At 34.6% G+C, this 16,283-nt stretch overlaps 1 protein-coding gene across 2 annotated transcripts in view; it reads left to right on the top strand.

The window, feature by feature from the left end:
• DHX15 (DEAH-box helicase 15) overlaps positions 1–13,884 on the top strand; it is a 56,093-nt gene extending 42,209 nt beyond the window's left edge. The window contains exons 9-14 of one of the 2 annotated variants that reach the window (XM_036255540.1): positions 350–458; positions 946–1,137; positions 3,980–4,102; positions 8,852–9,042; positions 11,922–12,091; positions 13,313–13,878. In XM_036255540.1, coding sequence (XP_036111433.1) covers positions 350–458; positions 946–1,137; positions 3,980–4,102; positions 8,852–9,042; positions 11,922–12,091; positions 13,313–13,430 — 903 coding nt within the window. In that variant the 3' untranslated portion in view covers positions 13,431–13,878. Of the gene's footprint in view, positions 1–349; positions 459–945; positions 1,138–3,979; positions 4,103–8,851; positions 9,043–11,921; positions 12,092–13,312 lie in introns of both variants that reach the window. The other variant, XM_036255549.1, reaches the window with a different exon arrangement.
• Positions 13,885–16,283: the final 2,399 nt, after the last annotated feature.

Below are 16,283 nucleotides of genomic sequence, written 5' to 3'. Positions count from 1 at the left end.
AAGCTGAATGTTACCAGAAGAAAATTGCTTCATATACTTCGTCTTGCCTTCTGGCACCAAAAACTCAGTTGTTTTCCTAAATCAGATTATGGTGTAATCTCAGAATGCAACTCTTGATACAGTTTGGAATTGACGTGGACAGCAGCGGTAACCCTTAGAATCCTATGAAGTTAGTTCACAGAAAGTGATTCAAGACTGTTCCACAAGTATTTTTCTCATCTGAGTCAGTGGTGTGGAAGTAATGCCAAAGCGAACAGCTAAGGAGGCAGAGAACAGATTATGTTTTGTTTTCTGTAGCAAGAGGATTAAGGAATATTTTAACATAACAAACATTTTTGTTTTTTGCTAGGATAACACCTATCCTGAGATTTTGCGTTCTAATTTAGGATCGGTTGTGTTACAGTTGAAGAAGCTTGGTATTGATGATTTGGTACATTTTGATTTTATGGATCCACCAGGTATGAATTCTCAACATATTTTATCAAATCTTTTAACCAAAACTGGCTTCTTCTGTGTCCTATTTAGTACATATACTAAAAACATTTTACCTTTTTCTAAGTATCAAAATTAAGTCCTGCGTGTTAGCATTAAAACTAAGAGTGACAATTATATGAATCAAAGATTTCCCATTCAGAATAACTAAATTATTCTGGAAATTATTGACTAGGCATGAAAATGTGAGAAATTTTTTAATTTAATTTTTAGGAAAAATAGTTTGATGAACACACTGATGGATGAACAGTTACTTACAAAGATGACAATTTTAACTACTATATTATATGGAAAAATTTTGTAATTTTATATGATTCATTGTTTGCTAGATCTCTAATTGAGTTTGATAATAGTTTGGGTTTGGTCCACTATAGAATGAAAAATAACACTGTTTAGTTTGTCACTTTTGCTATCTGAAGGCAGCTTGTCTAATAGATTGCCTTTCCCCCGTAGCTCCTGAAACTCTGATGAGAGCCCTAGAACTTTTGAATTACCTGGCTGCTTTAAATGATGATGGAGATCTGACTGAATTGGGATCCATGATGGCAGAGTTTCCTCTAGATCCACAGCTCGCTAAAATGGTTATTGCAAGTTGTGACTACAACTGTTCTAATGAGGTCCTATCTATTACTGCTATGTTGTCAGGTAATAGAGGGAAAGGAACTATAAAAAACCCAGCTCTTCAGAGTTTGGGTGGACTTCACTTTTGGTTTTGTTTTTTAATATTTAGTATGATAGTGGATTTTATAGATGGTTTTAAGGAGCTCTTTTTTCCTAAATATCTTGTAAATAGCTTCATAATGACATAGTATTTAGAAAAGTAAAGTAAGTCATTGTGCACATAGTATAGTGAAAACATTGGCTCTCTTCAGTGCAAATAAACATTGAATTAAGAAAAGAATAAGTCTGAATACAATTGTAACTGAGTTCTTTGGTAGGTCCGTCAGTTTTGCGCTTTAACACTGACAGTACAAGAAGAACTTTGTTCTAGTACTTCTCACTATTAAGTCAGCCTGAGACAAACCCAAACTATCATGTAAAGTAAACTTTTTCTACTAGTATACGTAAGGATTCCAGTGGCAGTCAAAGATAAATTTCAAGCTTAGTATCAAATAAATAGAAGTAGTAATGTATAATTTTAGGCTTAAAAATCTAACCTGATAATTCTTTTCTGATGGAAGACAGACACTTGATCAAAGAAATATACTTGAGATAAAATTGCTAATTTTGGAAATTGGAACATTAATCTGAATAAATAGTGCTGTTTAGGAGCAGTAAAACTCAATCCACAAGTGATAGTAACTTGGAAACTACATTTTCCAAAAAGAAGAAACATTGTTAACATACAAAGTTACACTGATTCTTTTGGCTGAACATAGAAGTTTTTATAATACTAGTCTTAGTACTGGGGAGAATTGACTTCCAGTCAAAGAGTGGTTTATCGGTTTTAATTATAACTTAATGCCTCAAATAATTAAAAATCTTATGGAATTAAAGAATAAATTGAAAAAAACCTAAATATAAAAATTTTGGCCTAGTTTAGATCTATGGTATATTTTAATGGTGTGATTTTTTTTTTTTTTTTTTTTTTATCTAAGAACTAGCTAAAATGTTTTTTTTTGCAGAGTTATGACTGATCAGACTCAGAGCAGATGGGCAGGGCAGTGTATTGAATCATTTTAATTAAATTGTAGTCTCACTTGCGGAGGTGGTGGTAGGTTGTTGTCTGCCTTTTGTATTATATGTTGGTTGTTAGATTCTCCCAGTGTGCTTATCCCAAGAATTTAGTTTTTAGATAAAGCATAGGACAAGAGTTAACAGATTGTGTATTTATTGTTACCTAACCGGTTTTTATTTTTTCCAGTTATCTTATCAGGCATACAGTTACCATTGTTTGAGTTTAGAATATTAGTCCCTTAAAAAATTGGTCATTGTGATGCAGTTGGAATCTTCCAACTATGTGTCTTATTTGTAATAGTTCTACAAAACATAGGGTTTACTGGTCGTCATCTTCACATTAAGGGGTTGAATATTTCTGTGCAGCATTTATTAAGCATGGCATTTGTGGGAGGCGGGATATTGAAAGGCGAGGAAGAAATCGTAGAGCAAAATGATTGCTGAGCTTGAATGGTTTGTTTTCCATTTAAATAGTTTCTGAAGTTCATAGTGCAAATCAGGGGTCATGGAGTGCTACTTATTCCCACTAACTGGTAGCTAGTTCATGTCAACTTTCACAACTAGGAGAGGTTTCTGTACTTCAATGAATTACCTTGCTTCAGTTACATTAAGCAAGACTTAATATACTGTGATCGTGTGTCATTGTCTTTCTTTGGCTTCTTTGGCATCTTTTTAAAGGGGAAACTGTATGGGAAAGAGTAATTTGATACTGTATATGATTTCATTGTTGATTATTCCCATTATCTTCTATCTGAACTGGTAATTTATTTGAATTGACAAGGTTTTAACAGCTTTAAAAATGTGTTGACATAGTCCCAAGCTGTTAAGTATTTTTATTTTCAAACTGCTTTTATGACTATGGAATTGCTAAAGTGAATTAAGGAAAGTTGTATTTCAAAAAATGTAGTGCACGCTTTGTAACAACTTAAAGTTTCATGTGAATTAATATTGAGGCTCTAAACAAATACTGTAGTTACATATTTTGATGACCCTTGAAATAATGACTGTTTCAGACTAATTGTCAACTTTTTAAATACTGGATTTTACTTTTGTATCGAGGCTTTGATTTAAATAACAATTTTTTTTTTTAACTTGGGACTTTATTTACTGATCTTTTTATTAAAATGCTGGAAAACTAGGCTGAATATCCCAGCCTTTTTGAATTTTCTTAATTCAGAGGCGGTTAACCTTCCACCACTACTGCTATCATCAAAACCCAAGATTCCATGATATTTTTTATGTTTACGTATGCTTCTGCTCACCGGTGCTAATAGTGATACCCACCAGTTGGTAATAGCCACAGACAGCACTAGGGGAAAAAATTAAATAGTAGAAATGTGGCAGTAGACTAGTTGGAAAGTTGTTTTTAGCCCTGCAGTGGGCAAGTGTAGCTTCGTAACTTTCATAGCCATTCAGTAGATTCAGTGGATGGCCTTTTGAAAAATTACATCTAGCTAAAAGGCTATTGACACCATAATTCTGGTTATTGGTAGAGCTATCAGCACTGGTTTTTGAAATAAGTTGAGCTTTCTAGTATCTTGATGGCCTTCAGAATAGCTGTTTTGATGCCTACTTTTAGATCTAGTTAAAATAATCAGGTACTCTGTAGCTTTGAAACCCTCTTGTCTTACAGATGTGGTTAGGTGTTGATGTACCAAATCAAGGTAGTACAGTCCAAGATGCAGTTGGAGGCCATCCTGCCCTGCCCTATGCTCTGTGAACTGACCTAGCTAGGCCTTGTTCCTCTATCTGTGAATGCGTGACTCATCGATATGGGCGTTTGTGTTGGGCCCATACCAACCTTGTTTAGTCCCACAGTGTTTTGTTCGCCCCACGGAGGCCAAGAAAGCCGCGGATGAGGCCAAGATGAGATTTGCCCACATAGATGGAGATCATCTGACACTGCTGAATGTCTACCACGCTTTTAAACAGAGTGAGTATAAAACAGATTGAAGGCACTCTTTCTGTCCAAATGTCATGTGCATCATGTGTTTCTTCATCTCACTGTCATATATTTGTGAACACTTTACATTGGAAAGCCAGAGGTAATTTATAGGAAAAAACTCCTGACTAGCATTTAAGATAGAAATTGATGCTCTTTTTTTTAAAGTTTGCTTTTATTGGAGGGAGGACGGGCACCAATGAATAGAAAGCTGGAAAACACAGGGCAATAAAAATGAAATACTTGTATAAAATTTGCCTCTAATGTACAGGGGTTTTTTTATATACTTCTGTTTATTTTCATACATTTAACAAAATAGAAAAATGGGCAACAGATATAAATGACTATTCTCAGTCAGGCTACAAGTGGTCTGTAAATTCCCAGGGACAAAGTTCAACTTTTCAAGAAATGCATTATTATTAAGAGTTATTACTTTCTTTCCTGTGTAATTGGCAAAGGTTAAAAGAAGTCAGCAATGTGTACAAGTGGGTTTGGTGTAATAGGCATACAACAGAGGTGGGAATGTTGTCTTTGTGGAAAACTAGATTTTTTTGTTAATCAAGAACCTTAAGAAATCCATACCCTTTGACCCAGAAATTGTCTTTTAGTATCCTGTGGACACAGATCAGATTTGAATAAAGATTTTCATCCCAGAATTATTTATGATAGTAAAAAAGAAAGTACCTAAATGCTCACTAATAGAAATATGATTTAGTGATCTATGCTACAGCCACATGATACTCTAGCTTTAAATCATGGTTGCAGACAATGTTTAATGACATGAAAAGCATTTCAGTTATTTGAAATTGAGGAGACATATTAATAATAAAGTTATTGCTAGATGCTATTGTTGGAATGCACCCTTTATAAAATTAAATGAGAAGAAAACGTAAAAGAGGAAAACCACAGAAATTACTGCAACAGTTTCTGAAAGTATTTGGTTTCTACATATCTGTAGGCTTACCTCTTGGTTATTTGCGATTAAAGGCAGCCCTACATCATCACCTTTGCCAGAAATGTGGGGTTGTCGGTCACTCTTAATTTAAATTTATTAACATTGGTGTTCACATTTTGCACCTCTTGTTTTATTTGTAACTCATTTCTATTAAAAAAGTCGCATTTACACGTCTAAAGGAGTCTGTTGACTTTGGGACATCTCTGTAGGAGTGGTGGTGACTTTATTCATCTCAGGGTCCAAAAAGTGCTTGAGGGCCAACACGTGGAACTAAAAGCATAGCAGCCGAGGTACGGCACAACCGTGTTATACCTGTGAACCCTGGTCTGAGTTCAATAGAATTGATGATGTCAGGTGAGAAGAAGTGTGGAACCCTTCTCTGCCTGTGTCTAACAAATTTGGGGCAGGTAAGGGAGGTAAATGAGAATCCAAAAGATGAAGGTCAGTACATAGTTTGCTTCCCAACGTTTATTTTATCTCTCGTGTGCCTACATAATGGAAAGGCTTGTAAAAGACTATCCGAGATAGGATAGGTCAGTTTAAGAAATCTTCCTGTGTGTGCCAAGCTATATCATAATTGTTGATACTGTGTGACCATCAGACACATCATCTACTCACAAACTGTGACGACTGCTGTAAAGGGAAAGCGTATTCACTTCCAGCATGGTTCTCAAAATCCTTTGATAGTGTTAAGATACCGTTTTAAGTGGAAATAAAGATTTCTGAAGGAGATGGTTTCTTTAGCCTATTAACTCTCACAAGATATTTTAATTCTTTTAAAATTAAGAGATTGTATTGTTATTTAAGCTTTTGATAACTAGCACAGCAGTGTTTTTGGATATATTTTTTTATGAAAATGAAATTTAGGATTGATATTAGAACTTTATCTTGATTTTTAAATATATAAACGTAATTGCACTATTTGAAATTAGGAACTTAAGTTTTAAAAATGACATTACTAAATAATGCTTGTTCTTTCCTGTATTTATATCTGGGCGATTTCTGTGAGACTGTTGAACATTAGATATCTACAAAAGCTTTTTCTTACTCCTAAATAGGACTAGCAGATATTGGAAGTGTCATGATTAGAATGACAGCATCCACTCACTAGTGGTAAAATATCAAACTTCTAGATCTATTTGGACATTTCATATCTGTTGAATTTGGGATGTTTTCACTGATTATTTCTAAATGATGCTATGTTGTATTATTAATTGAAACAAGTATATTTGGAAAATAACAACTATATATCTGACTAGTCAAGAATATTTTATTAGATACAGTGGTTGATTACATAGTAAAGTTAAAATTCATCTTAATACTATTTGTTTAAATAACACTTGAAAAACAATTAGATTTGAGTTGTTCTGCAATGCCTTAATTTCTGTGTGTTTGTGATTTCACTTTGAAATTGTTTGGCTTTAGATCTTAAGTGTAATTTCCTGTATTGGTAAGAAATATATACCTAGGATTCTTTTAATAAAATGTTTATAATTTTTTATTTTATTCCTCCCATTTATCCAATTCTCAAAAGTTTAGATATATATAACATGTGATAGTTCTTTATACCTTGACAACTTACTTTTTCTTTTATGTATTCTAAAACTTTAGAACCTCAGAAAAGCTATACTCAGTTCAATCAATAACACTTTTCAAAAGTTCTCATTTTTATTGTCTTAGTTTCGAGATTTTCATTGCCTTTCAGCTTGTTACAGAGCATCAACATAAGCAAAAATTCCTGAAGCTTACTTTCTCTGTTTCAACTCCTAAAAATATTCAGTGCTTTATTTTAAATGTCAGTAAGTTTAGATGGATACTTTTTTTTTTCTCATTCTAGATGAGTTAATGGATGTTTTAACACACTACTTCAATTTAAAGATCCTTTTTACTACCCACCAATCCTATTTATGAAATGTGGCTGCATTTTGTAATAGGTAAACATTTATTAATACACCTGTTATTCCTCTGAAAAGCTACTAAGAAAATGAACTTTATTATTGGTAGAATTCTAAAATCAAGGAGAAAAGAGTATGCCAGGGTTAATGTATATCACAGTAGCTGGAGAAGGATCAACACACTTTGAATTTTTAAGGTCCCCCCTCCCTCCATAAATTCCCTTAGGTTTATTTTTCAAAGGGCTGCCTTGTAATTTTCTTTGGTACTTAAGGTATCACTGTATATATTTTACATTATGTTACAGTTTGAGCTCTTAGATGAACAACACTAGGTTAGTGGGAAGCTTGTCAGGGATTCATCAACGGAGAAATTCCTTTGATAGTAAACACCTGTAGTAAAATTAACTTGGAATTGTTTAAATGTAAGCCTTGCTTATTAAACATGTGTGGGGGAGGTGCCAGACATTCTTGTAAACTTTATCACTTGCATTTTAAACTTTGTCCAACACTAAGAGGTACATGAGTCACAATAGGGTGAAGGGATTAAGAAGTACAAATTGGTTAGAGAATAGTCATGGGGAGGTGTAAAGTATAGTATAGGGAATATAGTCAGTATTCTGATAACTGTGTTTGGTGTCAGATGAGTATAAGACTTACCAGGATGATCACTTAGTAAAGTATATAATGTCTAATCACTGGGGTGAACAGAACACCTGAAACTAATATAGATAGTATTGAATGTTATTGTAAAATTTAAAATTATTAAAAAAAATAATCAGGGACACAGACAATAGTGAGGTGAAGGCAGGGTGGAGGGGGGAAATGGGAAATATCTGTAATACTCTCAGCAATAAAAATAAATTTAAAAAAAGTAATCATCCCTTCCTCAAGACCGCTCCGACAAAAACATAATCTGAGCATTTTTAAAAACTATAAAACTTTAAATACTTACAAGTTTTGGATGCTCTACCTCAGGCATAAAGAAAAATACACAGGAATTTAAAATTCACTGTTAAAACTTTTACATCGAATTTGATCATCTAAGGCTGTCTATTTTTGGAAATGAGAAAGGTACCCTGGCCAGTCTTGCTCAGCTGGTTGAGCGTTGTCTCATACATTGAAAGGTGACTGGTTTGATCTCTGTTCAGGGTGCAAATGGGAGAGTTTGATCCCTGTTCAGGGTGCAAATGGGAGAGAGATAACCAATCATTGTTTCTCTCTCCCTTTCCCTTCCTCTCTCTCTAAAAATAAATAAAAATGTATTTAAAAAGAAAATGAAAATTACAAAGACATGACATTTTGCAAATTTCTTTCACCTGCCCCCTCTGTCCATGAATTAGAAACAACCAGGTGGATATTCATGGGTACAATAACTCAATTCATTTAAAAAGGTTTATGCACTGGCTGGTTTGGCTCAGGGATTAGAGCATCTACCTGTGGACCAAAGAGATTCCTGTCAAGGGCATGTACCTCACTTATGGTTTGGTCCCCGGCCCTGGTCAGGGTCCTACGAGAGGCAACCAGTGGATGTGTCTCTCTCACATTGATGTTTCTCTCTCTCTCTCTCTCTCCTCCCATCCCCACCCCCACTCTGTCTGAAAATAAATGGAAAAATAACCTTGGGTGAGGATTTTTTTTTTAAAAGTTTATCAAAATCATTCTTTTATTATCTAGCAGCTAAAACCCTAGTTTTATTTCTGATTTTGACTCACTACAGGTTTTTAGTAAAGCTGATGACATTGTGATTGATATATAAAGATGATTTGAGTAAATTCCCTTTCTGGATTATTTAGCTTATTCTTTATAACAGCTTTCCTTTTTAATTAGATGATATACCTGTTTGGATGATTCATGTCCCTTCTTTTTTCCCCCTTTTCTTCAACTTTGTAGATCATGAATCAGTTCAGTGGTGTTATGACAACTTCATTAACTACAGGTCCCTGATGTCAGCAGACAATGTACGCCAGCAGCTATCTCGAATTATGGACAGATTTAATTTGCCTCGTCGAAGTACTGACTTTACAAGCAGAGATTATTATATTAATATAAGAAAAGCTTTGGTTACTGGTTATTTTATGCAGGTATGTGGATAATACTGGAATACAAAATAAATATTTACATAACATTGTTTGCATCCTATAATAGCACTTTGAATCTACTTAAACACAGAAGTCAGTTTAAGAAAGCCTGTGAATATTGATCTTCAATGTTATGTCTAAATTCTCAAATGAACTAATATATTAAGACATTTTATGTGTCTAATGAAGAATAAATTTCCTAAGTGGCAGGTACCAATTCAGTTAGGTAGAAATCAATTTTAGAATTACTTTTTTATTAATGGAGTGTTTTTCATGCCAAATGGATATGTTGGCCATTTTCAGGTGGGATTAGCAGCTGTTTCCTCAATATAAATTTCAGCCCTTGACTTTTGATAAATGTATTTTTGATTCTAGATTTCCTTTGGAGACATAATTATAATAGTACTAAAAGGTAGCAGTTGCCTGGGTAGATCCAGAAGTATATTTTACTTTCTTCTTTATGTAATAAGAAACTGATCACCCCCAAATTCAAATACTCAAATAGCCGTATTTTATTCACAGTTCTATAGGTAATCATTGGTATTTACAACTAAGATACTTTGGGTGCTACCAAGACCAAAAATGTTTTTGGAGCTAAGTAATAAATATGAAATAATTTTAAAATGTTTCCCTTAGTTTAAATGTGCCATACTGGAGGGTATAAAAACTGAAGTGAAACTTCTCAGGCACATATAATGAACATTTATTTTAAGGAATTTAAAATATGTTTTAAGAAACTCATTTTCTGGTGATATAAGTGAAAACAGATTGGTTTATTGCTTGGGATGGGATTGATTTTAATTATCTCTCCTATTTCTTGCTTATTTGTTCATTCTCTCTTATGCTGTGCCTGTTCAGCAAGATGTGGCTGGATTAAGGCCACACGCCTTCAATAAATAGAATGGGCCTAAACGCACTGAGTCAAAATAAAAGCAAAGTGGTGCATTGTCTGTATTTGAAATCAAAGTAACTGAAAGAATGTTTTGTTGCAGCATCTTTTTTTAAGGTCTTGTACTTATTAGAGTTAGGTGAATAGTAGAGTTTAGTATGAAAATTCTCTAGACTCTTTAATTATATTCATAATATGTGCTAGTGCACACTAGTTGCTTTTTTTTACATGTTCTTAAATTTGCTTTAAATAATTCAAAGAAGATGGACAAAGCCATATTCAAGCATCATGGATTTTTAATTCTCGCTCAAGATTTAAATTTATTAGAAGAAGGTTGCCCTGGCTGGTTTGGCTCAGTGTTTATAGAGTGTCAGCCCGCAGACTGAAGGGTTTGATTTCGGTCAAGGGCATGTACCTGAGTTGCAAGTTTGATTCCTAGCCTGGTTGGGATTGTGTGGGAGGCAGCCAGTCAATGTGTGTGCCTCTCCCTCCCTCTCACTCTCTTAAAAAAAAAAAAAAGGCGTTCATTATAGTACCTTGGCACTTAGTAGGTGTTTACTATATATTTATTGATCAAAATTGAGTTCATTTTTTATTTTATAGTAGTTAATTTTATTAGACACTTTTTATGTTACTAGAATTCTAGAGTCATCAATCAATATGTTTGATTATAGACAGAAGAAATATAGACACGATGCACATGCATCTTCTCTTTTTCATCTTTGTCTTTTTTCCTGGCTACAAGGATTTTTTATTATTATAGTATACTGCCTGGGACCAATGGGATGGGTAAATGTGGGCAACTATTTCCCTGATTGGCATCAGATTCCTGTCTTGATAACCATGAGTGTGCCAAAGGTGCTACCACTCTACATTGTGTTTTTCCCAATGCCGCCCATTAGCTCCCAATCCCGCTTTTCAATCTGACACAGGAAAAGGTGCCAAAGAGCGCCCTGGCCACCATGCCCATGGCACACCCCATCACACAGCCTGTCTTCAGGCTGTAGAAGCAGCTTGGCTGGGACTGTCTGTAGGGACCCATGACCACTCACTGGCAGCTCGCTCATTGCCTCGGTGGCTCTAGCTCTACCTTTTTTCCACAATCTCACGTCTTGTCCTTGGAGATACTTTTTGCTTCTCCTTTTTTTTTTAAATCCTCACTTGATATTTTTTTCCATTTATCTTAGATAGAGTGGGAGGGAGGGGAAAAAGAGAGGGGGTCAGGGCATCAATTTGAGAGAGACATCAGTTGGTTGTCTCCTGCATGACCCCAACCAGGGCCGGGAATCGAACCGAAGTACATGCCCTTGACTATGATTGAACCTGCAACTCTGGTCCGTGGGCCAACACTCGAACCGCTGAGTCAAACCAGCCAGGGCATGCTTCTCCTTTTTTACTCTTTACTTTTCTATCTTAAATGTTAATCTTCTAGTAATTGTTGTTCTAATCAATATTTGCCATCTGGTGCTAATATAACCCACTCCTATGGTCTACGGCAGGGAAAAGAACTGGATGGTATATACATATATATATATGTATCAGGCTTTGTGGGCCATTGGATCCCTGTTGAAATCAACTGTTCAATTGTGCCTGCTCTTCAACCATGGACAGATGGGTGCACCTGTGGTCCAATAAAATGTTACTTATGGACACTGAAATTTAAACTTTATATGATTTTTACTCAGTACCAAATGTTGTTTATTTTTGTTGTTGTTGTTGGTTTTTGGATTACCCCTCCCCCAATCATTTAAAGATGTATAAACCATTCTTGGTTGACAAGCCTTAAGAAAACAGGCAGTGAGTTGCATTTGGCTTGCAGTACTTTGCTGATCCCTGCTTTTATCAGGCAGTGATAAATAAGTATAGCCATGGAATAAAAGCAAAAAGGTGAGGCCTGCGTGTTCCTAATTATATAGAGAGAGGTAGCTTTCCACTTTTGTTTTGTAACTAGCACATCAAAAGCATTGTATTAATTTACTGGGTTTGGTTTCAGGTGGCACATTTAGAACGAACAGGGCATTACTTAACTGTGAAAGATAACCAGGTGGTTCAGTTACATCCATCTACTGTTCTTGACCACAAGCCTGAATGGGTGCTTTATAATGAGTTTGTTCTTACAACAAAGAATTACATTCGGACGTGTACAGATATCAAGCCAGAATGGTAAGCAACACCTTTTGTTCATTAGCTTTTGTTAACATTTTGCTCAGAATAGAATCTGACTTTGTTACGGGATAGGTGTTCTTCCTTTCCCTCTTAGGGCATCTTGGTATCCTATATACTTCAGTGTATAGTAACGATGTTTTGACCTGATAGTATGGTTGATCTCTTACGACCTCTGCTTTGCTAAGTGGACAGGAGGATTGTTGGTATGGGCATGGGCAGGATTTGGAACCAGATATAAAAAGCTACAGTTTATTAGCGTCAGGAGTGTTTTTGGAGCCATTCTGTCACTCTTGTGATTAACTCAATTCCCTGGTTCCAAAAGTCAGTCAGTCTTTATATTTTATTTGTCCCATTATAATTGGCTCTCAACTATTTATTATTTATGGGTTAGTGCTTTGGGAGCTAAGCAAGCATAAAAATTATGTCTATCTTTATATCTTAGCATATTTGATTTTACTAAATGTAATCAGAACCGATTGTGTTATTTTAAGCAAAGTGAGCACCAACACCACCACTCCTTTGTGTGGGAGGGTTTGCGGCTTTCCCCCCTTCCAGAATTCATTCAATAGTTTACGATGGCAAACATCAGCCGAAAATGGTGAGACTGAAAGTACTTATTTAGTTGATGTCACTTGCTATATATTGTGAGGCTTCTTTCCTACAGTGATTTATGACTTTTGACACTTAAATTGTGTAGGACATTACCATTTTATCATACATGCTTTGTTGAGAAAAAATTGTATGGCTAAACATTTAAAAGATTTCAGTCAAGTGTATTCTTTGGGGTATGGAATTATCTTTATAGTTATTAAAACTTTGAAAATGAGAAGATCCAATCATTTGAACACCGAGATGTTTCTTTTATAGGACCTGTGTTACCATAACCTTGGAGAGGTTGGTTAAAATAGTGTCCTAGAGTGAATAAATGAATGACTTTATGTTACTATCCTTATATTAATGTAAATGAAGTTTCTTTTTTTATTTATCGAGTTTATTTTTAAGTTTATGGAAAATCCAACATCAGAAAATTTACAGCTTACTAGAATTTTACATTGCTAAAAGAGGTGTTTATAAGGGTTAGGCATTTATAATTTTAACATTGATTTGATTTGTAGATTTGCCTGTGCCAATTAGTTTATTAATGAGTAATGCCTATCCTATTAGCATTCCAAAATTTCAGTTAAATGTTAATTTGGTAATTTTTCCCCTTCTGGACAGGTTGGTGAAAATTGCCCCTCAATATTATGACATGAGCAATTTCCCACAGTGTGAAGCAAAGAGACAGTTGGACCGCATCATTGCCAAACTTCAATCCAAGGAATATTCACAGTACTGAATTCAATGCTTAGAGAACTGAAGTTATTCAGAGGACAGCTTTAAAAGATGAATGAACTGAAAAGTTCAAGTTGTGCTCTTCACGTTGGTTCAATAATGGCCTTTATTTGAAAGCTTTTTAATTTTTCTTTACAGTAAATATTCCATTCTGATTTCATAAATTAAACATTTATGCCTCCCTTTTGTGTTGACACTGTAGCTCATACTGGAAAAGTCGATCAATGTTTTGCAGTTTATTGAAAGTAGTTCTATATATAACAATGTTATAAGCATTTCTTTAGAAATGGTTGAAAATGCTTCTAAAATGTGATTATCGACCATGGTATGCATGATCGTTGTAATTGTTGACATTCCTTTTAGAAGTTGTGAAATGTTACAACTTGTGCTTATGTAGACACAATCTTCTGTCTCAGTACAGAGGCACTGACTTCAATAAAGTCTATTTATACTAATTTTGGCCAAAGCACTTTGATATCTTTGTTCTAGTCTCTTAAGTATGGTTTCTTCTCTTCCCAAGTGTGGACTTTTTTTTTTTTTTGTAAGTATACTCTGATTACATATTTAGCATCTTCGCACAAGGACTACTCTTTAGATAAAGTAGTCATTAAAGCAGTATTTTTAAAAATATACCTTTGCATTTTGTTAGGTTAATCTAGATGTGAACTAATGGGGTAGAGTCTAGTTTTTATTCAATATTGGATTTCAAAGGCTGATAATTTATTATTTTGTTAACCACATTTTTAGCAAATCTTTTTGTTAGAGAAATAGTCCAAGCACTCTAGTTTCTGAAACAAATGTTTATATGTATTAAATGGATAGTAGGGAATGATACTATATATTGTAGATCTTGGTTTTGATTTCAGTGTTGGATGTTTTATGTGATGTACAACAGTAATTAGTATAGTTTGTAAAATGTGCATATGACTTTCCATTTCCTGTAACAGGCAGTAGACAAGTTAAATAAACCTTGCTAAGCCATAAATAAAATGTTTGGTGTGACCCATCAATGGGTCTGTAATCACTTCCTTTAACTTGAAGACTTAATACTTTACTCATTAATGTCTAGATGCCCTTCTTCTACCTCTCCCCTTTAAAAATATTAAATGTTAAAGGAAATTTGTAAGTGTGTATATAGTTGGAATTTAAATATATTTTGAAGCATAATTCTAGTGTGGGACTTGAGGGAGTTAAGTGGGCAAATTAGAAAGTATTTCAGGCTACTGACATACTTTTCAGTGTAGGTAGTTGTACTAAATGATGCCTGCTAGCTTAAAGGACTTAATGTGCTCTGTAAGTATCTATCTGATTTGGTTCCTGTGAAATAATTTGCATGCTGAAATAATATTTTAGATTACATTTAAATTGGTTAACATTTTATCCTACATTAAATATTGGTGACATGATCTGCTAGGGTTTTCTTGGAGTTATGTTAAGGAAGGTACTTGGTCAGACATTTTCACCAAAAAGGCAGCTCTTGCCAAAATTACATGTTGCCTGTTAAAATTTATTTCACAAGTATACAGTTTGTAAGACAGTTGCATATCTTTATAATCTGGGTCTCAGTATAGTATATATATTGCTTAAACTTTTGGTTTTTAAATCTGATATTATACCATTAGGTTTTCTTTTTATATATATATATATTAATTTTTGTTACAGATGTTTCTCCTTTTTCCCCCATTGACACCCTCCTCCCGATTCCCTGCCCTGTCCCCAGCATTGTTGTCTATGTCCATGGTTACGCGTGCATGCAGATAAGTTCTGTGGTTTATCTCTTCCCTCCCCCCGACCCCCTTTTCTGAGGTCTCTCAGTCTGTATCCTACTTCTATGACTGTGAGTCTATTTTGTTCATCAGCTTGTTTTGCTCATTATATTCCACAAATAAGTGAGTCATATGGTATTTGTCTTTGATGGGCTTGTTTCGCTTAGGATAATACTCTCCAGGTCCCTCCATGTTGTCTCAAAGGATAAGAGATCTCTCTTTCTTACAGCTGCATAGTATTCCATTGTGTATATGTATCACTGCTTTTTTATCCACTCATCTGTTGATGGACACTTTTGGGCTATTTCCAGATCTTGGTGATTATAAACAGTGCTGCTACGAACATGGGGGTACATATATTCTTTCTGATTGGTGTTTCAGGCTTCTTGGGCTATATTCCTAGAAGTGAGATCACTGGATCAAATGACAGTTCAATTTTTAACTTTTTGAGGTAATAGCATATTGTTTTCTATAGTGACTGCACCAGTCTATATTCCTACCAGCAGTGTACTAGAGTCCTCTTTTCTCCACACCCTCAGGCCAGTATCATTGATGAACACAGATGCTAAAATTCTGAACAAAATATTAGCAAAATGGATCCAGCAATACATCAAAAAAATTATTCATCATGACCAAGTGGGATCCATCCCAGGGATGCAAGGATGGTACAATATTCACAAATCAATAAATGTGATACACTACATAAATAAAATAGCTAAAAACCATATGATCTTATCAATAGACGCTGAAAAAGCATTTGACAAAATCCAGCACCCATTTCTGATAAAAATGCTCAGCATTGTGGGAATAGAGTAATCATATCTTGACGTAATAAAGGCCATATATGAAAAACTAAAAGCATTTTCCTTAAGAACAGGAGCAAGACATGCCCACTTTGATCACTCTTATGTAACATAGTACTGGAAGTCTTAGCCACAACAATTAGACATGAAGAAAGAATAAAAAGGATCCAAATTGGAAAGGAGGAAATAAAACTTACTATTTTACAGATATTATATTGTACATAGGAAACCCTAAAGACTCCATCAAAAGTCTACTAGATTTAATGTATTTGTTAAAGTAGCAGGATA

Source organism: Molossus molossus, unplaced genomic scaffold (genome assembly GCF_014108415.1).
Source record: "Molossus molossus isolate mMolMol1 unplaced genomic scaffold, mMolMol1.p scaffold_m16_p_1, whole genome shotgun sequence".
NCBI classification, from domain to species: domain Eukaryota; kingdom Metazoa; phylum Chordata; class Mammalia; order Chiroptera; family Molossidae; genus Molossus; species Molossus molossus.
Note: the sequence above shows the minus strand (reverse complement) of the source record. Positions and strands in the feature narration are given on the sequence as shown.